This window comes from Strix aluco, chromosome 4 (assembly GCF_031877795.1).
Source record: "Strix aluco isolate bStrAlu1 chromosome 4, bStrAlu1.hap1, whole genome shotgun sequence".
Taxonomy (NCBI): Eukaryota; Metazoa; Chordata; class Aves; order Strigiformes; family Strigidae; genus Strix; species Strix aluco.
The window spans coordinates 417,237-437,396 of NC_133934.1; the positions used below are offsets into that span (position 1 = coordinate 417,237).

A 20,160-nucleotide genomic window follows, 5' to 3' on the forward strand; every position below is an offset into this window, starting at 1 on the left:
TCCCCCAAGGTGTCCCCTGTCCCCAGGGGTGTCCCCTGTCCTCCAAGGTGTCCCCTGTCCCCCAAGATGTCCCCTGCCCCTGGGGTTGTCCCCTGTCCCCAGGGTTTCCCCTGTCGCCACCCCTGGATGACCCCCCCCAGCACCCCGGGGGGTCCCTGACGCCCCTGTCCCCAGCACTGGGATCTTCCTGCCCTGTCCCTGTCCCCCAAGATGTCCCCTGTCCCCCACGGTGTCCCCCAGGATGGCTCAGGGACAGCCCCAAGCCCTTCCCACGGGCAGCGCGGGCACTGCTGAGCCATCGGGTCTCTCTTTCTTTATTTCTCACTGCTACAAAACTAGGGGAGGCCACAGCAGCCTGGCCAGGAGCAGCCTCCGTCCCCCCACCGCTGACACCGCACCGGAGCCTCGTGTGCCGGGGACGGAGGAGCTGCAGCGGGGCCTCGTGTGCTGGTGCTGGGGTGGGTCGTGCGGTGGCAGGGCCTCGTGTGCCGCGGCGGTGGCTAGCGGGGTGGTGGCTAGTGGGGTGGTGGCTAGCGCGGCGGTGGCTAGTGGGGCGGTGGCTAGCGCGGGGGGGCCACGGTGCGGCCGGGCAGGTCGCAGCGGTAGTGGAAGATCTGGAAGCAGAGGAGGCTGCCGAGCAGCGAGGGGCTGAAGGCACCCACCTTCCTGAAGCCCTGGCCCTCGTAGAGCTTCTGGGCCGCCACCTGCACCATGGAGGTGGAGAGAACCACCGCCCCGTAGCCCCGCGCCTGGGCGAAGCGCAGCACCTCCCCGCAGAGCGCTTTGGAGATGCCCCGGCCCCGGTAGTCCTTGCTGACCGACATTCGCTTCAGCTCCAGGGCCACCCCTCTCTCAGCCGGGTCCTCTGGTGGTGCCACGGCCACCATACCCACCACGGCCCCGCCGGCCTCCGCCACCCAGAAGCAGGAGTCGGGTGCCCGCAGGTAGCTGGCGGGGATGTCGCAGAGGTCGGTGCTCAGCGCCTGGCACACGTAGGAGCTGCTGAAGGAGCGGACCAGGAGCCAGGTGGCCACCAGCGCCAGCGCCACGGCCCCCAGCCCCAGCACCCAGTAGCCGGCGGCTGCCCGCGCCGCTGCGAAGAGGACCAGCAGCCCCAGCTGCGCCCGCGCCGAGCGCAGGACGTGGCGGTAGCCGGCCGGCGCGTGCTCCAAGATGCCGCGGGCGAAGAGGGTCCGGACGGCGTCGTAGTCCTGGTCCCGGTACTGCCGGATGCGGTAGGACGCCATGGGCTGCCGGCACCTGCGGCGATGGCACGGAGAGGGGGTCAGGGACCCCTGGAGTAACCCCAGACCCCGTCGCTAGGACGGCACAGCTGGCGAACGGGCAAGAATCGCTGCCCGAACACCGTGCAGCCGCGTTAGCTCCCGTCGGCTGGGCACCGGCCTGCGCTCGCGTCGCCCCGCCGGCATAATTACCCTCTTCTCCCTAAAAATCACCATCGCCGGTCTCGCCTGGGGTGGGCAGGGGGGAAGCGGGCTGGGGGGGTCCCGTCTGCCCCTCGATGGGGCCTCTGAGATTCATCCCACCCACCCCAGGCTGCAGGGACGCTTGGGAGGGGGGATCAGGGCCTGGGGGGGAGGGACGAAGGGACGACCAGGAGGATCTGGGGGTGCCTACCTGCCCCCCCGCTCCCCAGCACTCACTGGGTGCCAGCGGTGCCACAGCGAGAGCAAAGGGATACGGGGAGGGGTGACGGGCACAGAACACCCCCCCGGGGGCTGCTCCGGAGGTGCTGTGGGCTTGTGACCCTGATCGGGGGGGCGGGGGGGGGGGGTGTGAGCCTTGGGCACAGGGACCCGAGCAGCGATGGCTCCCCCCGCTCCGAGAAAGGGGTTGGGGGCCCCGAGCTGCCGAAAACCCCACGGGGGGGCTGCGCTGGCCTCGTTACTGGGGGATAAGGGGGAGCGTGGCCTCAGCCGCCCCCCTTCCTGAGGTCCCGGCACTCCGCATCCCCCCTCCCCTTGGCAAACACCCCGTCCCCCCCCAACCTGCTGCTACCGGCTCTGCCGCTCCGCAAACCGGGGACCTGCGGCTGTGCAGGTCCTCCGGGAAAATGGGGGGGGCCCCTCGCCAGCCCCTGGGGGTTCCCTGCATGGCGGGGGGGGCCTTTTGCTTCCCGTAAGCCCAGCGGCACAGGCTGGCAGCTCCCAGCGCTGCCGCAGAAAGATGCCGGCTCTGTTCAGCCCATTTTTTTGGGGGGGGGGGGGTATCTCGCCCAGCTTTGGCGGGGGGGGGGGCTCCGGTGACAGCACCCCCCCAGCTCGGCCCTTACCCGGGGCTGACGGCGGCTCCGGGGACACGGCAAGCGCAGGCGCCGAAGGGGAAGTGCCGCCTCCGCCGATGCGGTGATGCTGCCATAAACAGAGCCCTGAGAAGGTTATGGGGTCACGCTCAGCCTTGGGGGGGTGAATTGGGGGGGGGTCAGTCCTGCGCAGGGGATGGGGGACCCGGGCAGTGGCGGGGGATGGGCAGGCCCGTCCCCCGCCACTGCCCGGGACCCCCATCCCCGCCAAACGGAGGAGATGCTTCTGCACCGGACCCCTACGGCAGGAGAAACCTCACTGAGGGGGGGTCCAGCCACATTTACCCCCTTTGCCAGCCCCCCAGGGCTGCTACAGCCCCCAGCCCCCCCCTCTTTTGGGGTGGTGAGGGGGGTCTCAACCCTACCGGGGACTTTACCCGGTGCTGCCAGGCTCCTGGGGCTTGTTTTACGGCCAAGTCACCTTTCATCCCCCGAGCGAAGGCCGACTGGGGGGTGCAAGGAGCAGGGGGGAGGGCGCACAAGGAGCTGCGGGGTGGGGGGTAACGTGGGAAAAACAACCCAGCCCGGCACTGAGAACGGTCTTTTATTTCTCCAGCCTGACCCGCAGGCACCGGGGTGGCGGGGGACAACACACAGCTGAGGGGGGGTCCCCATCGTGCCCCCCAGGGGCCACAGAGGTGCCAGGGCCAGGCAGGGAAAACCCCCCCAAAAAAAAAACCCTCCTGGGAGGGCTCGGTGGGTGCCCCACAGCACGAGGGTCCCTACCCCCCGCGCCGCCATGCCGCACGCTCCCTGAGAAAAACCTCCGCGCGGCCCCGCGGCAAGGCACGAAGCGGGGCGGGGAAATGGGGGGTGGGACACACCCCGGTGCCCCCCGACACGGCGAAGAGCAGCAACCGGGTCCGTGCGCCAGGGCTCAGGGGGTGCCGGGCAGGTCGTAGCGGTAGGTGGTGATGGTGCAGTTGGCCAAGCGGCCGTAGGCGCTGGGCAGGACGTAGCGGCGGTGCCGGCGGAAGCCCAGGCGCTCGTAGAGGGCACGAGCCTCGTGTTGCACCATCAGCGTGTTGAGCACCACGGCCCGGCAGCCGCGCTGCCGCGCGAAGGCCAGGGCGGTGCGGCCCAACGCCGTGGCGATGCCCAGCCCCCGGTAGTCCTTCCTCACCGACATCCTCTTCAGCGCCAGCTCGCCGGTGCCGCCGTCGCCCGCCGGGCGCACGCCCACCGTCCCCACCACCCGCTCGTCCGCCTCCGCCACCCAAAACCGGGCGCCGGCGCTTTCGGCGTAAGCGGCGCCGATGTCCCGGAGATCGTCGCCGAGGCAGCGGTCGATGTAGGTGCTCCAAGCCCAGCCCAGGAGGTGCCGGGCCAGCGCCAGGAGCAGGGTGAGAGCCAAGACAGGCAAGAGGAGGGAGCGGGCGCTGGCCAGCAGCAGGCAGAAGGTGCAGCCCAGCGCCAGCAGCGCCCAGGGCTGCCGCAGCACGTGCAGGCACAGCGCCGGCGCGTACTCGCTCATGCCGGTGGCGAAGACCTCGCGCACGGCCTCGTAGTCTTCCTCGCGGTACGGACGGATCCGGTACTCCGCCATGCTGCGTGCTGGGGGGGACACGGAGAGTGTTTGTTGGGGGGGGTCAGCCCCGGGAGGTGCCCCCCCCCCCACCATCAGCACCATCACCACCATCAGCACCACACTGCCAGGGCAGGCTCAGGGGTCCCACAGAACCCCCCACCCCACAGACATCCCCCCCCCCCCAGACTCACCCTTGTACCCCACGGGCCTGTCCTGCCCCCACCCCGCCATCCCCCCACGGACCCTTCCCCACCAGCCCCGGCAGTGACCCCCCCCCCCTCGCATCCCATGGGCCCCCTCAGCCCCCCACGGGACCCTCCCAGCACCCCACGACCCCCCCTCATTAGACCCCTCAATGGTCCCAGCCCCCCCCTTCCTGGACCCCCCAGTGTCCCCCGGTCCCAGCTCCCCCCGGCCCCCCCCCGGAGCCCCCGGCCCCGCCCCCGCTCACCGCGCGCCCTCCGCCCGCACCCGCACGCGCCTGACGCTGACAGGGCTCGCGGCCCATTGGCTGCCGCTCCTTCCGGGGACACGCCCCTCCCGCCGCCACGAGCCAATAGGCACCCAGCGAGGGGCGGTGGGGGGCGGAGCCTCGCGGGGGGAGGGCGTGGCGCCGGCGGTCACGTGCGTTGGACGGGGAGGCTGGGCGCGCTGCCGGGGCGGGGCCGGGGGGCGGGGCCAGTGCCGGGGGGGGGAGCCTCAGGGTGCGGCCGCGCCATTGCTCTTTATGGTAAGGGGCGGGGTTAGTGGTGGGCGGAGCTTACGGGTGGGCGGGGCCTCCCGAGGGGCGGTGGGAGGGAGGAGCCCCTGGGCGAGCAGTGCCGGGGCGAGCAGCGGGGCTGTGGCCAAACGCCGGACATGGCGGGGAGAGAAAAAACTGCCAGTTGCGGGTTGAGCCAGCGCTGAGGGATCTGGTGGAGTTGGGAACGGTCAGGGTGAGGTTCACGGTTGGGCTGGAGGAGCTTCGAGGGCTTTTCCAACCTGGATGGTTCTGGGATTCTGCATCGACGTGGCCAAAAAACCCAGCGGGCGGTGGCCAGGCTGGGCTGTGGGACGCCCCCGCCGCGTGAACAGCGCCTGAGCAAGGAGCTGGTTGGGCAGCACGGCACGTGTTTGAGCAGCCTGATGGTGGTAGGAGAAAAAGTGGCGAACTGCTGAACTGCTGATTTGCTGACTACGGGAGAGCCGTACCCGCGGCGTAAATACGTGCTGCTGTGGCAATAAAGGTCTTTCCTTCTCCTTTGGCACTTCCTGGACGGCCCGTGCCTCGACACGCCACAAACGGTGCCTGAACGGGGACCTGACAAGGCGGCGTAGAGGAGGAGTCGCGCCGGCGGCAGCTGGGCTGGACGGGGCTTGCGGGGGAACCACCACCTGGAGAGGGGGTAAGCAGCCGAGGGCGTGATGGGGAATTCCATGACGGTGGAAGAAAAAAATGTGATTGAGACTTTTAAGCATATCTTAAGCAAGGAGAGACGGACTTTAAGCGATGCTGATTTGACGCGGTTGTTGCTCTGGGCTCAGGAGAATGCACCCAACTTAAATACTCGCACTGTGTATGACTCGGAGCAGTGGGACCAAGTCAGGGTGCGGCTGTGGGACAAGGCCACCAGAAATGATAAAGAGGCAGCCGATTTGTTAGGTCCGTGGCGGACGCTCTTCGAGGCGCTAAAGGCTTACGTCGGCTCCAAGAGTTTGACCAAAAAACAGCTGGAGTCGGCACTGCCCCCAGCCCTGCCTGCGGCTGCCCAAGCGGCAGCGTGCTCAGGTCCCCCCGATGGCCCGTTCGGTCCGGGAGAGACAGACCCCGACAAAGAGCTGGATTTAGTCCCAGCGCCCCGGCTCTCCTCGGCGCTGCCGCTCTTGTCCTCCCCCAACAACCGCTGGAGCGACCTTTACCAGCGAGCCCTCCAGGAAAAAGACTTAGAAATGCTGAGTGCTTTTCGGTTCATATTCCACCCTCAAACTGATCCCCAGTGGCAACCCTTGAATTATGACTTTATACAGGAGCTCCGCAAATCGGCGCAGGAGAACGGTCTGAGAGCCCCTTACACAGTGTCGCTGCTGGAGGGAATGACGGAGGGCAGCTCCCTCACCCCGAGAGAGTGGAAGTTTATCATGCACATGCTCTTAACTCCTCTGCAGTTCGCTGTCCTCTCCTCGGAATGGAGAAGCGGCGCCTCTTTGCAGGCGTTCAAAAATACGCAACTCGCTTCGGGCTCCGCGCTGGGGGGGGTGGACGTGGAGGCCCTCCTAGGGGAGGGGCGATATTGTTCCCCCGCTGCCCAAGCCACGATACCAGAGGAAGGTCTTGTGCAGCTCCGGAAAATTGTACTACAGGCGTTCTGGAAGGTCGCTGAAGAAGGGCAGCCCACTCAGAGCTGTGTAAACATTCTACAAGAGGCCCGGGAACCTTTTACGCGCTTTTTAGATCGCTTGCAAGACAGGATAAATAAGCAAGTGGGTGATCTCACGGCTAGAGAGCTTTTGGTTAAGTACCTGGCCGTTGCGAACGCGAACGCAGATTGTCAAGAAGTCTTAAGGCCAATGCGGAGTCAAAACCCCACGATAACAGAAATGATAAAAGCGTGTCAGAACATCGGCTCGCAATCTCATAAGGCCGCGTTGTTAGCGCAGGCGCTTGCTGCCATAAAAATGTCTCCAGGCTCGGGTCGCTGTTTTAACTGTGGAAAAGAGGGGCATTTTAAGAAAGATTGTCCGCGAAAGGCCAGCCGAGCCCCTGGCCCGTGCCCCCGCTGTAAGAAAGGGCGACATTACGCCAGCCAGTGCTGGTCGAGATTTGATATAAACGGGCAGCCCCTGGGAGATGGGGGAAGCGGGGCGGCAGCGCACGCGGGAGCCGCGCGGGGACACAGGACCAAGTGACACCCCTGCGCGAGCAGCACCCACCGGCACGCAGGGCCGTTGGGAGGGGGATGAGCGCGTTCTTGGTCGGAAGAGCGCTTGTTTCCCAGCAAGGACTTTTTGTATTACCAGGACTTATTGAGGCTGATTTCACAAGGGAAATAAAAATAATGGTGTGGACACCTGCCCCCCCTCATCGTATCCTTAGCGGAATGAAAATAGCACATCTGATTTATTTTAGAGCGAGTCCGCCAGGAGTCATCCATCGGGCCAGAGGAACCGGGGGGGTTTGACTCAACGGCTCAACCCCAGATTTTTGGGGCACAACAGTTACCACGCACCGTTCAGCACCCCCGGAGCAGATCCACAAACCACGGACCGTGGTGGGGCCCGGGGGGGTGGCTGCGGCCTGTCTCATCGTCACCACCTTCCCCATCCTCACAGGCGGGCTGACTATCCCCCGGGTTCCAGACCAACCAAAGCAGAACACGCGGGGAACGCTCGCTAACGCAACAGGACAGAATACACCACGTCTGTCAACTGGTTCACCCGCAAACCCATTTAGCACTTGTCTAGTGGGGATCCCAGTAGAGAACTGGGCCCCAGTTATCCCATCAGCACAGTGGGACACTCATCAAAGCCGACCCGCTGACAGCTGGGTGGGTGCCACCTTCCGTATGCTCCGATAGAACCACAAGGAATCGATTTGTTAAGCTCTGTAAAAATGGCCTTTTGCTTATTAATTATTCAGGCAAAAACACCTCTCTTGTCCAGAATGTTGACTCGTTGTTGCCTGTCTACAAAAAAATGCATCAGATTGGTGTAATCAAACAAGTGTAAACAGTTCATGATCCATAAATAAGCCCTTAAGTCTGCCAAGAGGTGTCTTTTTTATCTGTGGGGATAGAGCCAGGGGCTCCATCCCCCCCCATATAACAGGAGGACCCTGTAGCCTCAGACGATTGACACTCCTCACCCCCAACATATCAACCACACAGGCATCCGCTGCGCACACCGACCAAAGAGAGCAGCACACGCGTCTGACAGTCGCTGTGATGACAAGGCAACACTCTGGAATCCTACTGAGACAGTATTTGCCTCTTTTCTCACGCCTGGTGCTGCTGCCGCAAGTGCTCTTAGGCGATCAAATAAGTTGCAAAACAAACCGACGCCACGATAATTGCGCTTTCACGCCCGCTTTTGGATGTCGAGTCAGTCAGACACGCTACACTGCAAAACAGAGCGGCCACAGATTTCCTTCTCCTAGCCCACAGACATGGGTGTGACGATTTTGACGGTTTTGTATGAATTTATCTGACCGTTCTGAGTCAGTTCGCAAAAGTTTAAAAACTTTGAAACAATTAACCCAAGATTTACAAGCAGACAGCGAGTGGAATCCTTTCGTAGGACTTTTCCCCGGGTTGAGTCTTTGGGTCAAGAAACTAGTAACTGTGGCTGCTGTGTTGCTTTTAGCTTTGGGGGGAATTATCTGATGTATCCTGTGTTTTTTTGAAGCTGGCACAAGCCTGGATTGATAAAGCTTTGAAACAAGTTTTCCAGGTGCAACTCCAAAACAAAGAAGGGGGAGAAGCAGCAAGATGATGTCGGCCCTGCGCAGCCCCCGGGCGAGCAGCGAGGCTGTGATCAAAAACCGGACGTGGGGGTGAGATAAGAAACTGCTGAGTTGTGTCGACGTGGCCAAAAAACCCAGCGGGCGGTGGCCAGGCTGGGCTGTGGGAAGCCCCCGCCCCGTGAACAGCGCCCGAGTTGGTTGGGCAGCACGGCACGTGTTTGAGCAGCCTGATGGTGGTAGGAGAAAAAGTGGCGAACTGCTGAACTGCTGATTTGCTGACTACGGGAGAGCCGTACCCGCGGTGTAAATACGTGCTGCTGTGGCAATAAAGGTCTTTCCTTCTCCTTTGGCACTTCCTGGACGGTCTGTGCCTCCATACGCCACAGGGTGGGGCTTGTGGAGGCCCCTTGGGCTGGGGGCTGGGGCAGGATCTGTCCCCGTCCCCTCCCCAGCACCCCCCTGTGCCGGGGCAGGACCCGTCGCGGTGACCGAGGCCCGGCAGCAGGCGCAGCGGCAGTACACCCATTTTATTGAGACGTCCCGCACAGCGGCGACGCTGGGAGCACCCGCTCTGGATCCGGCCCCCCGCGGGTCCCCCCACACCTTCTCGGCCCCGCCGCCGGTGCGGGCTCCAGCCCCCGGCCCCCTGCCCCGAGCCCGCAGCCCCGGGCCGTACCCGCCCCGGTCAGGGTGCGCGGCGGTGGGCACGCAGACGCCGCAGACGTTGGCGCCGCAGCCGCAGCAGCAGGTCGGGGGGCAGCCGGGTCCCCCCGGGCAGCCGCAGCCGTTGCTGCCGCACCCGGGCCAGGCGGAAGCTGCAGGGGGTGGGCACATTCTCATAGGAGACGTGGCACGGCTGCGTGGCTGCCTCGTAGCCCTCGGCCCGCGCAGTCACCTCGTACTCGCCCGGGTTCAGCAGCCGCCAGTAGTCCCCGTCGAAGGCTGTGGCAGCGGGGCGGGGGTCAGGTGCCACACACCCAGTCCCAGCCCGTCCCTCGTCCTCATCCCCTTCCCTGTCCTCACCCTCATTTCTGTCGTCCCCATCCCGTTCACCTCCACAATCCTTTTCCTGTCCCCATCCCATCCCATTCCCATCCTCATCCCATCCCCATCCCCTTCCCATTCCCACCCCATTCCTATCCCCAATCCTTTTCTTGTCCCCAACCTCATCCCATTCCCAACCTCATCCCATTCCCATTCCCTCCCTACCTCATCCCCATTTCCATCTCCATCCTCCTCCCAACCTCATCCCATCCCCATCCTTATCCCCAATCCCATTCCTGTCCCCATCCCCATTCTCATCCTATTTCCATTTCCCTCTCCATTCCCATTGTCCCTGGCCCCATCCCCATCCCCAACCTCATCCCATGCCCATCTCATCCCCATTCCCAACCTCATCCCCATCCCATCCCCATTTCCATCTCCATCCCCTTCCCAAGCTCCTCCCCATCCCCACCCCCAAATCCCCCCCCGTCCCCCCCCGCCCCAGCGGACCCGTCCGGACGTCGTGGTTGATCCCATCCACCGAGATGATGGCGTTGGCGATTCCCTGCTCCGTGGCGCTGTCCCGAACCACCCCCTTAATCCCGCGGTGCACCTGGGGACCCCAAACCATGTCCTGCCGCCGTCCTGCCGAAACCCCGACCCCTCCCCGTGGGACCCCACAGTGCGTCCCCCCTGCCCCGGGGGGGTTCCCCGTCCCCGACCTGCTCCATGTAGAGCAGCAGAGACTCCCGGTTGTTCTCCCACTCGGCCGGCAGCTCGGAGGCGTGCGGGAACTTGTCGCAGGAGAGCTCCACCGTGATCTCGAAGCAGTTGGTGTGCAGGTAGCTGAAATCGTTCATGCCTGCGCAGGATGGGACAGCAGCGGGGTGTGGGGAAAGGGGTCCCCAGCTCCCCACAACCCTCCCACCCCCCCCCGTTACTCACTGCCGGGCACCGTGTGCCAGTTGGCCCCGTTGATGATGTTGCCGAAGCGGGTGAAGTCGTCGTAGTGGCAGAGGCGCCGCTCCTCGCTGGCCATGGCCAGGTTGGAGGTGGCGTAGACGGTGGCCAACCAGCGGAAGACGCCGTCGTCGGCCGTGGGGGTCAGCTCCTGCGCCTTCCAGTACGTGCGGGTCATGTCGAAGGGGTAGGTGACCACCAGCTCCCCCCCGTGCAGGTTGGCGCTGAGCACGAACGGGTACCGCTGCATCCAGTCGATCACCGCCCGCGTCTCGGGGGCCACCTGCGGGGACCCCCGTGTCAGAGGGGGTCATGTGGGGAACCCCCCCTGTGCCACCGGGCGTTGTCCAGGGGCACTGGGGTGGGTTTTGGGGGTGGGCGGGCTCACCGTGGCGTTGGCGAAGGTGTAGTACTCAGGGATGGGGATGTAGTGGTTGGGGAACTCGTGGGGCACCAGGTCGTTGTCCTCAGCATCCCACAGCGCCGTGTTCAGGTCGGCAAAGTTGTGGTTGAGGTCGATGCCCTCGTAGGTCCAGCGGCCCATGGCCCAGCCCGACAGCTCCGAGCCCTGCCAGGGGATGGCAGGGGGTCACTGGGGACCGGCACCGCGATGGCCCCGTGGCCGGTGGCCCGACCCTACCAGCTTGTAGGCGGTCTCGTAGCCGTCGGGGTTCATGGAGGGCAGGAGGTGGATGCGGGTCTCGGTGACCAGCTGCACCACGCGGGGGTTGCCCAGCCGAAACTCCCGGCACAGGTACTCCATCAGGTTGAGCAGCAGCTCCCGGCCCAGCACCTCGTTGCCGTGCATCCCCGCCACATAGCGGAACTCCGGCTCGCCTGCCGGGCACGGCGCGCAGTGGCTGTGGTGGCCCTGGTGGCCCTGGCCACCCTGCTCCTCTGGGCCCCACGTCAGCCTGGGCATCCCTGGGGACTGTCCCCATCTGCCTGCACCAGCCTCGGCGTCTCCAGCCACCCCGTCCCCATCCTGCTCCAGTTTGGGTGTCCTTGGCCAACCCATCCCCATCCCACACCAGTCTGGGCGTCCCCGGCCACCCTGTCCCCATCCTGCTCCAATCTGGGTGTCCCCAGCCACCCCGTCCCCATTCTGCTCCAGTCTGGGTGTCCCCAGCCGCTCCAGCCCCATCCTGCACCAGTCTGGGCGTCCCCGCCATCCCATCCCCATCCTGTTCCAATTTGGGTGTCCCTGGCCACCTCGTCCCCATCCTGCACCAGTCTGGGTGTCCCCAGCCACCCCGTCCCCATCCTGCACCAGTCTGGGTGTCCCCAGCCACCCCATCCCCATCCTGCTCCAATCCGGGTGTCCCCGGCCACCCCGTCCCCATCCCAGACCACCCTGGGTGTCCCTGCCCACCCCAGCCATCACCCCACCGCCCGCAGCGGGGCACTGACCCACTTCGTGCTGCCCGGGGTTGTCGGAGATCTCCATGACGTACATCTTGAGGCCCAGGTAGCTCTTCCCGATGCTGTAGATGCGGGTGATGTCGGGGCACTCATCGTTCACCCGCTTCATCAGCTGGGGAGGGCAGAGCATGCCGGGTCAGGGGCACGGAGAGACCCCCCCCACCCTGCCCCACGCCGGGGTGCCCCCAAGGGTGCGCGGAACCCCCCCCCGGCGCTACGCCGGGCACCTTTCTCATCTCCTTGTAGTTGTGATGGCGGAAATCCAGCTTGTCAGTGGGCAGGGGCTGGCTGGGCCGGGCGTAGATGTTGTTGGGGTCTGTGGGGAGCGGGCACAGAGCGGGGGGACACGGTCAGAGACTGTGGGGTGCGGGAGCAGCCCGGACCCCAAGGCCGGGGGGCACCCACCGGGCAGCGGGCAGCCCAGCACCTCTGCCCGCAGGCAGATGGAGCCGTTCTGGAACCAGCTCTGGGGGTTGATGCGGAGGTACCGGGCCACCACCGGCGAGGGCAGCAGGTTGAGCACCGGCGTCTCGGGGTCCTTGTTCCCGGGAAACACCTTGGGGGGGGGACACGACACACAGCGATGCAGCCCCTGTGCCGCGGGGGGACCCGGCCGGGGGCTGCGGGGATGGGGGGGCTGCAGCAGAGCCGCTTGCTGGGGCTCAAAGGGTTACAGGCGGCGTGGCCGCAGCGGCCCTGGCCCCCCTCCAGCCCCTAATGAGGAGCAGATGCAGGGCTGGGGGGGCGGGGGGGGCCCTGAGCCCAGCACTGCCGAGAAACCGGAGCCCCGACGGTGCCACAGGGCCTGGGGAGCCTGCACCGCCCTGCCCCCACCCCCCCGTCACCCCAGCACCCAGAGACGCCCCAGGAATGAGCACAGGGACCCCAAACCTGACCCTGGCGTGGCCCTGGCACAGGGACCCCCAAAGTCCCCCTGGCACAGGCACCCCAAACTTGCCACAGCACAGGGACCCCCAAACTCATCCCAGCACAGCCCTGGCACAGGTGCCCCCAAACTCACCCCGGCACAGGGACCCCCAAACTCCCCCCCCTGCTCCTGTCCCTGGCACAGGGACCCCCAAACCCACCCCGGCACAGGGACCCCAAGCCCCTGAACCCACCCTGGCACAGGGTCCCCTAAACTCCCCCCCTGTGCCCAGCCCTGGCACAGGGACCCCCAAACTCGCTCCTGGCACAGGTGCCCCCAAACCCACCCTGGCACACCCGGGCCCCCTCTGTCCTCGCCCACCCACGCGGCCCCGTGCGCGCAGCAGCACCCGAGCACCCGGGCTGCCGTGGTCGCCTTCAGGCGCAGCTGCCTGTGCCCCCGCCACGCTCACACGAGTGCACCGGCGGGGGGGGGCCTGGCAGGCGACCGGGGCGGCACCAGGGACAAGCAGCCTTTGTGCCCGGTGCCAGGGGAGTTTGGGGCGGGGGGCGGGGGGGGGGGAAGCGCTGGAGGATGCTGCCAGCGGGGAGGCCAAAGGCAACAGAGCCCGGTGCCAGCCAGCACGGTTAACCCCCCCTGGAATGGTTCTGCTCACTCTGCTCGGGGAGCCCAGGGGGTCTGGGGGTGCCGGGGGGGTCCCCACTCCCCCTGACCCTGACGGGGCTGTTCCCCATGGGCACCTACCGCCTCCTCGGTGCCATTGCGGCACGGCTGCCACGTGTGCGTGTCGTTGCTGACCTGGACTTTGTAGGACGTCACCCAGTCGTACCTGCGCAGGGGGGGAGAGGGTCAGCGGGGTCCTGGGAACCCCCCCCTTGCCCCCCCATCCCAGCGCTGGCCTTACGTCCAGATGGAGTTGAGCCCCTGCGTGATGACACCGGTGAAGTTGGTGAGTCCTCGGGCATCCACCTCCAGCCACTGCCCCGTGTCCTCCTGCCCCGCACACCAGCCGCCGTCGTAGAAGTCCCCGTCGTAGAGCCCCGACTGTGGTGGGGGGGGGGATGTCAGGGATGGGGGGGACATGCAGGGCCCTGCCCGGGGCATGTCCACACCGCCCATGTGCCCCCCGGTCCCTCTGTGCCCCCGCGGCACCGGCACCACGCGGCCGGGTGGGTTTAACCCGGGTGGGTTTAATGGGACCCTTGGGGGGGCCCACGGCGGAGCCCCCCCACCCCGTCCAACACGGTGATGGAGCCGGCGCGGCCAGCTGGGCTGGTGGTCACTGGCCACAGTGGGGTGCAGGGGTCCATGGAGACCCCCCGCTACGCGTGTGCCACGCACACACCACGCACACGCTACATGCACAATGCACACGCCATGCACATGCCACACAACATCACACACGCCGCACACCATACACACTGTATACACCATGCACACACACTGCACACATGCCAAGCACATGCCACGTGCACAGTAGACATGTCATATACATGCCATGCAATATCACACACGCCATGCACACGCCATGCATGTGCCACGCACACACGCCATGCACACGCCATGCAACATCACACATGCCACACACGCCATACATACACTATATACACCATGCACATGCCACACACGCCACACACACGCCATGCACATGCCACACATCACACACACCACGCACATGCCATACACACTTTATACACTATGCACACGCCATGCACATGCCATGCGACATCACACACGCCACACACACTGTATACACCATGCACACGCCACGCACACACCATGCACAGTGCTACACACCACGCGCATGCCGTGCAATATTGCACACACCACGCACACGCCATACATACACTGTATACACCACGCACACTCCACGCACACAGTACAGACACGCCATGCACATGCCATGGAAACATCACACCCCACACACGCAGGACAGACACACCATGCGCGTGCCACACGCCCCGCACATGCGGCGCGTCCCACCTGGATGTTGAGGCGGCCACGGTGGGCGCCCAGCCCGTGGCGCTTGTCGCTGGAGGCTCGGAGCTGCGAGTCCAGCACCCGCAGGGACTCCAGCCCCAGGGGGGGGCACTCTGGGGGCAGAGCAGGGGGGTCAGGCTCGCCCGGGGACCCCCACGCCCGGCTGCCCCCCCCCACCTCATGCCCCTCGCCATGTGCTGGGGCAGGTCCCGTGTCCTGTGCACCCTGCCTCTGCGTCACACAAACCCTGCTCTGCGTCGTGCACCCCCCCCTCCGTGTCCCGCAAACCCCCCTCGTGTCCCACAAACCCCACCGTGTCCCACAAAACCCCCTTGTGTCCCACAAACCCCACCCGTGTCACACAAACCCCACCCGTGTCACACAAATCCCACCCGTGTCACACAAACCCCCTCCATGTCCCACAAACCCCCCTCGTGTCACACAAACCCCACCCGTGTCACACAAACCCCACTCGTGTCCCACAAACCCCACCCGTGTCACACAAACCCCACCCGTGTCACCACAAACCCCCCTCATGTCACACAAACCCCCCTCGTGTCACACAAACCCCACCCGTGTCACACAAACCCCACTTGTGTCACACAAACCCCCCTCATGTCACACAAACCCCACCCGTGTCACACAAACCCCCTCCATGTCCCACAAACCCCCTCGTGTCACACAAACCCCACCCGTGTCACACAAACCCCACCCGTGTCACACAAACCCCCCTCATGTCACACAAACCCCACTCATGTCACACAAACCCCACCCGTGTCACACAAACCCCCTCCATGTCCCACAAACCCCCCTCGTGTCACACAATCCCACCCGTGTCCCACAACCCCCCCTCGTGTCCCACGAGTCCCGCTCCCCGTCACGCGGGGGGCAGGAGGACAGCAGAGCCGGGGGGGGGGGAGCCCCCGGAGGTGGGACGTGTGTCCGCACACGCGTGTGCACAGTTCTCGGGGGTTGTTCCCGCGTGGGTGCGTGTGCTGAGGCGTGTGCGTGTGCACGCGCGTGTGCGCCCGTGGTGCCCCGCGTACGTACGAGGCTCCTGCGGAGCAGCCGCCTCCTTGGCCGGAGCCTTCGGCTTCTTCCTCACCACCTTCTTCCTCACCACCTTCACCCGCACCAGCTTCCTCCGCGGCGCCGGGGCTGGGGGGGCAAAGGGACCCCCGGGGGGGGCTGGGGCGGGGCCCTGCACCCCAGCACCCCCCCTGCGCTCCCGGGGACCCGGAGGTGTGTGCGGGCCCCCCCCCCCCCCCCACGGCGTGTGCACATGTGTGAACACCCCCCCCCCCCCCCCAAATGCAAGTCACAGCCAGAAACTGCCCCCACCCCCAGTGCACACTCACACTCACACACAGTGCACACTCACACTCGCACTCATGGTGCACACACACTCACACTGCACACACACAGCGCACACACTCACACACAGTGCACACTCACAGTGCACGCTCACACCCCGATGCACACACACACCACACATGTGTCCATACTTGTGCACACACACACGTGCACACGCAGTGCCGTGCACACACTTTAAGCCACTCCCCTGCACACACACACTTGTGCACACACACCCCCTGCACACAGAGTTGTGCATGCACCCCCCCCCAGATTTGTGCACACACAGCCCTGTGCGCACACACACACACACTCGCAGTGCACGCTCACACACCAGAGTGCCCACTCACACTCACAGTGCACACTCACACTCACAGTGCACACTCACACACACTCACAGTGCACGCTCACACACAGAGTGCACACTCACACTCACAGTGCACACTCACACACACTCACAGTGCACGCTCACACACACAGTGCACACTCACACACAGTGCACACTCACACACACTCACAGTGCACACACACAGTGCACACACACTCACAGTGCACACTCACACACCCCGATGCACACACACACCACACACGGTGTCCATACTTGCGCACACACACACACAACTTGTGCACGCACACACTTGTGCACACCCCGCCCTGCACACAGAGTTGTGCACGCACCCCCCCAGATTTGTGCGCGCGGCGCACACACACACACACACACACCACACTTGTGCCCCCCAACCCCCCCCCCAGCCCCCCGCCGCTCCTACCTTTGGCCCCGGGGCCGCCCCCCTTGGGGGGTCCCGCGCTCGGGGGGACCGGGGCTGGAGGGGGGGCTGCGCTGGCCGGGCCCCCCCCGCGCCCCCCCGCGCCTTTCGGGGGGGCGGCCGTAGTGCTTTTAGGGGGCCCGGTCGTGGTGCCCTTCGGGGGGGGCCCTGCCGTGCCTCTCGGGGGGGGCGCCCCGGTGCTTCTGGGGGGGGGCGGTGGCGGTCGCTGCCGGGACAGCCCTCCCCGGGGGTTGCCCATCCCCGCGGCGCCGGGGCGGCCGGGTTCGACGGGGGTGGCCGCCAGCCCTCGGGGACGGGGGGGGGCTGCCGGGGGGCGCCGCCCGGGCGGGGGGCGCCGGTGGGGGCCAGCAGCAGCAGCAGCAGGGCGAGTGGTAGCCCCGGCATGGCCGCGGCGGAGCGGAGCGGCCCCCGGCGCTGCCTGCCCGGCCCTGCCTGCCCCGGCCCTCCCCCGCCCCTCCCCGCCCCCCCCCCCCCCCGCCCCCTCCCCGTCGGGCCGGGACCCCCGGGGGGGGCGGCCCCGGGCGCTGGGGGGCGGGGGGGGAGTCAGAGGGGCTGGGGGCGGGGGTCCGGCGGGCTGCGGGGGTGTTGGGTAAAACTGTGTGTGTGTGTCACCCCCCCGTGACCGAGAGCCCCCCGCGCACCCCCGGGCCTTGCACCGTGTCCCCACAGTCTCCCCACGGTCCCCAGCTCCGTGTCCCCCGCTGTCCCCAGCACCCCGCAGTGTCCCCACCACCCTGCACCATGGCCCCCCCCACTGTCCCCCCCGCTGCCCCCAGCACCCCGCAGTGTCCCACAGTTCCCAGCCCTGTGTCCCTGCTCTCCTTGCACCCCGCAGTGTCCCTGACACCCTTGCACCACGGCTCCGCCATCCCCAGCACCCTCCAATGTCCCACTGTCCCCCCACCGTCCCCAGCAGCACCCTCCAGTGTCCCCACCGTCCCCAGCACCCTGGCAGTGTCTCCACTGTCCCCCCACCATCCCCAGCACCTTCCAGTGTCCCCACTGTCCCCCCACTGTCCCCAGCACCCCACAGTGTCCCCACTGTCCCCCCACTGTCCCCAGCACCCTGGCAGTGTCCCCACTGTCCCCCCACTGTCCCCAGCACCCCGCAATGCCCCCGCTGTCTTGGCACAGCCGGTGTCTGACCCCGCTCCCGGGGACGAGGGGGACCAGCGCTCAGCACCCCAGGACAGACCCCGTCGGCAGCCCCGGCACAGTCGCGCAGGGGAGGGGGCTGCTGGCCCCGGGGGCCCGATCCCGCCGGCTTGTGGCCCCTCGCTGGCCCCGGTCCCACCGGAAACCCACCGCCCTTCCTCCACACGTGCCGCAACGTGCCGGCACCCCCGCGGGCCCTGTGCCGCGCTCCTGTGACCCCCGGCCCCCCCCCCAGGGCGAGGACACCCCGGCCCAAGCTGGCCGCGCTCGCCGCCGGTGTGGCCGGAGGGGCTCGGCGGGCAGGGGGGGGCCGCGGGGGGCTCCGCATCCATCCGCCTCGCCGCAGCCGCCGTGCCGCCGGCTGAGCCCGGGGACCCCGGGAGGCCCCGGCAGCCGCCAGTGCCGAGCAGCCAAGCGCCGGCGCCGGGCAGAGGGATCCAGTGCTGGCCCCCGGCCCTGCCAGCGGGGGGGACACCCCGGGAAGGTGGCGCCGGCAGCACCCACAGCCCGCGGGCATCGCCGGCGGGCACCGGGCACGGGCGCTGCCGGAACGCGGTGCCAGCGCCGCGGCGGGGTGTGAGCTGGTCCGTCCCTGCCCCACGTCACCCCCCGCCACGCTCCAGCCGAAGCATGTGGTGAGGTGTGTGCTGTGCCAGAGCCTGTGGCAGTGGCCGGTGGCCAGTGGCCGGGCAGCGATGGATTCGTGTCCCCACGCTCCCCAGAGAGCCCGGATCACGCCTGCAGCGCCGGGCTTGGCACCACAAAGGGCAGAGGGGCGACAGGGGTGGGTGCCCAGGTGGGACGTGGGGGGCCAGGTTGGGGTGCTGGGGCAGGGGAAGGTCTCTGGGTCCTGCCTCTCCCCCCACCCCAGCAGAATCCTCCAAAAAAAACGCGGCGCTGCCGCCAGCCCCCCATGGGCTCATTTTCCACCCCAAAAGGACTTTCCCATCCCACCCCAGTCCCCATCCCAGTCCCAGGGATGCCCCAGGGGTGTCCCCTGTGGGACGGGGTCCCCTGGCCCTGCAGCCCCCAGGGGTGCTCCCGCGGGGTTGGGGACCGGAGCCTGGGGATGCTCTTTGGCCGTGGCTGGCAGGGAGCGGGGGACGGCGGGGCGCGGGCTGGAGCTGGCGCGGGGCCCGGCCGTCTGGCGCGCAGGACGGTGCTTTGTTTCCTGCTCCCCGTCTCCGGGGGCTGGATGGTGGTTTTTTTTCTTTTTTACTGGGAGCTGAAGCATCTCCCACATCCCGCCGAGGGCTCTGGAGAGGGCCCAGGAGGGGCGGGCCGCCCTCGCTGGCGTGACTCAGCCCCACGTGAAGGGACTTTCGAGGTTTGCTGGAGACCTGGAACCTCTCGGCACCACCCCCGGCCGGGGCGCTCCGGGCCAGGAGAGGCCGAGCGGGGCTGGCCCCACTCCCGGCTGCTCGGGGCCAAGGCACACACAGCTCAGCAGCTCCGATTCAGCCCTGCTCAGCACTTCCAGGGATGTTCTTGAATTTCCCTACTTGCCCTTGGCGGCGAGTCAAGCACCGGCTGCCAGATCCTGCTGCCGGAGAGGCCTTAAAGGCGCCGGTGCTCGTCCTGGTGAAAATGTCACCGGATGGTCCCCTCGGCACCCCCCCAGCCGGATCGGGGGCGACAGCGGGCTGAACCCACCAACTCGGTGCTGGAGCTGGGGGCACCCCCGCTGCTGGTGCTCTGGGGGAAGTTTGCTGCTGTCCAGAGCGGTGGAGAAGCCCCCGCTGGGGATTCCTAGTGCTGGGGGTCCCAAAAGGGGGGTTCTCCCTCGGGGTGGAGTGGCTGAGCCCTGCATTCCCCGCGCTGGGTGCTGCAGTGTCCCTTGTCCCCAGGGACGCCGGTGTCCTGCACCCAGTGCCGCCTGCCTGGCTCACTGCCCTGAGTGGCCCCAGCGGGCTACGGCCGAGGTCAGGGCTGCTAGCCAAGGCAAACACTTTGGCAGCCACCGGGCCGGCCCACGGGACTTGTGCCCAAACCGCCCCAAAGTGCCACAGACCAGCTGGGGGGGGGGTGGGAGCGCTTGGGTGCACGGGGCAGGTGAGGGGTCCCAGGGCTGGGTGAGGGGGTGACACCGGGAAGGGCCAGGGGCTGGGAGGGGGAGGAGGGACACAGTGACAGAAAGGCTGGTGGCCACGGTGTGGGGTGACATGTGGGGGCCTGGATGGAGCAGATACCCAGCACCAGCCCGGGGAGGCCCAGGATGGAGCAGGGTGTGGTTTAAGCCCAGGCAGCAGCTCAGCCCCACGTGGCCCTTGCTCACTCCCCCACGGGATCGGGGAGAGAATCACAAATGTGAGAAACCCCCTGGGCTGAGGGAACGACAGT

The 20,160-nt window shown here is 66.9% G+C and overlaps 3 protein-coding genes across 5 annotated transcripts; all 3 read right to left on the bottom strand.

Moving 5' to 3' along the window:
• Positions 1-298: 298 nt before the first annotated feature.
• On the bottom strand, positions 299-2,386 carry LOC141922494 (N-acetyltransferase family 8 member 3-like). Of its 3 annotated transcripts, none has more exons than XM_074821699.1 (2): positions 2,294-2,386; positions 299-1,260 (listed from the first exon to the last, which is right to left on the bottom strand). In XM_074821699.1, the coding sequence occupies exons 1-2, from the start codon at positions 2,377-2,379 to the stop codon at positions 561-563; spliced, it is 786 nt and encodes a 261-aa protein (XP_074677800.1). In that variant the 5' UTR covers positions 2,380-2,386; the 3' UTR covers positions 299-560. The 3 variants fall into 3 exon arrangements, with proteins under 3 accessions (XP_074677800.1, XP_074677801.1, XP_074677802.1); XM_074821700.1 differs by lacking the exon at positions 2,294-2,386 and adding an exon at positions 2,020-2,174; XM_074821701.1 differs by lacking the exon at positions 2,294-2,386 and adding an exon at positions 2,010-2,019.
• Positions 2,387-2,850: 464 nt separating this feature from the next.
• Positions 2,851-4,370, bottom strand: LOC141922495 (putative N-acetyltransferase camello). Its single transcript, XM_074821703.1, has 2 exons — positions 4,303-4,370; positions 2,851-3,877 (listed from the first exon to the last, which is right to left on the bottom strand). The coding sequence occupies exon 2, from the start codon at positions 3,867-3,869 to the stop codon at positions 3,201-3,203; it is 669 nt and encodes a 222-aa protein (XP_074677804.1). The 5' UTR covers positions 3,870-3,877; positions 4,303-4,370; the 3' UTR covers positions 2,851-3,200.
• Positions 4,371-8,964: 4,594 nt separating this feature from the next.
• CPXM1 (carboxypeptidase X, M14 family member 1) lies at positions 8,965-16,979 on the bottom strand. Its single transcript, XM_074821681.1, has 14 exons — positions 16,648-16,979; positions 15,575-15,682; positions 14,528-14,637; positions 13,449-13,588; positions 13,289-13,373; positions 12,061-12,211; positions 11,883-11,971; positions 11,644-11,767; positions 10,874-11,070; positions 10,622-10,801; positions 10,219-10,516; positions 9,996-10,135; positions 9,784-9,886; positions 8,965-9,231 (listed from the first exon to the last, which is right to left on the bottom strand). The coding sequence occupies exons 1-14, from the start codon at positions 16,901-16,903 to the stop codon at positions 8,975-8,977; spliced, it is 2,238 nt and encodes a 745-aa protein (XP_074677782.1). The 5' UTR covers positions 16,904-16,979; the 3' UTR covers positions 8,965-8,974.
• Between the last annotated feature and the right edge of the window lie 3,181 nt (positions 16,980-20,160).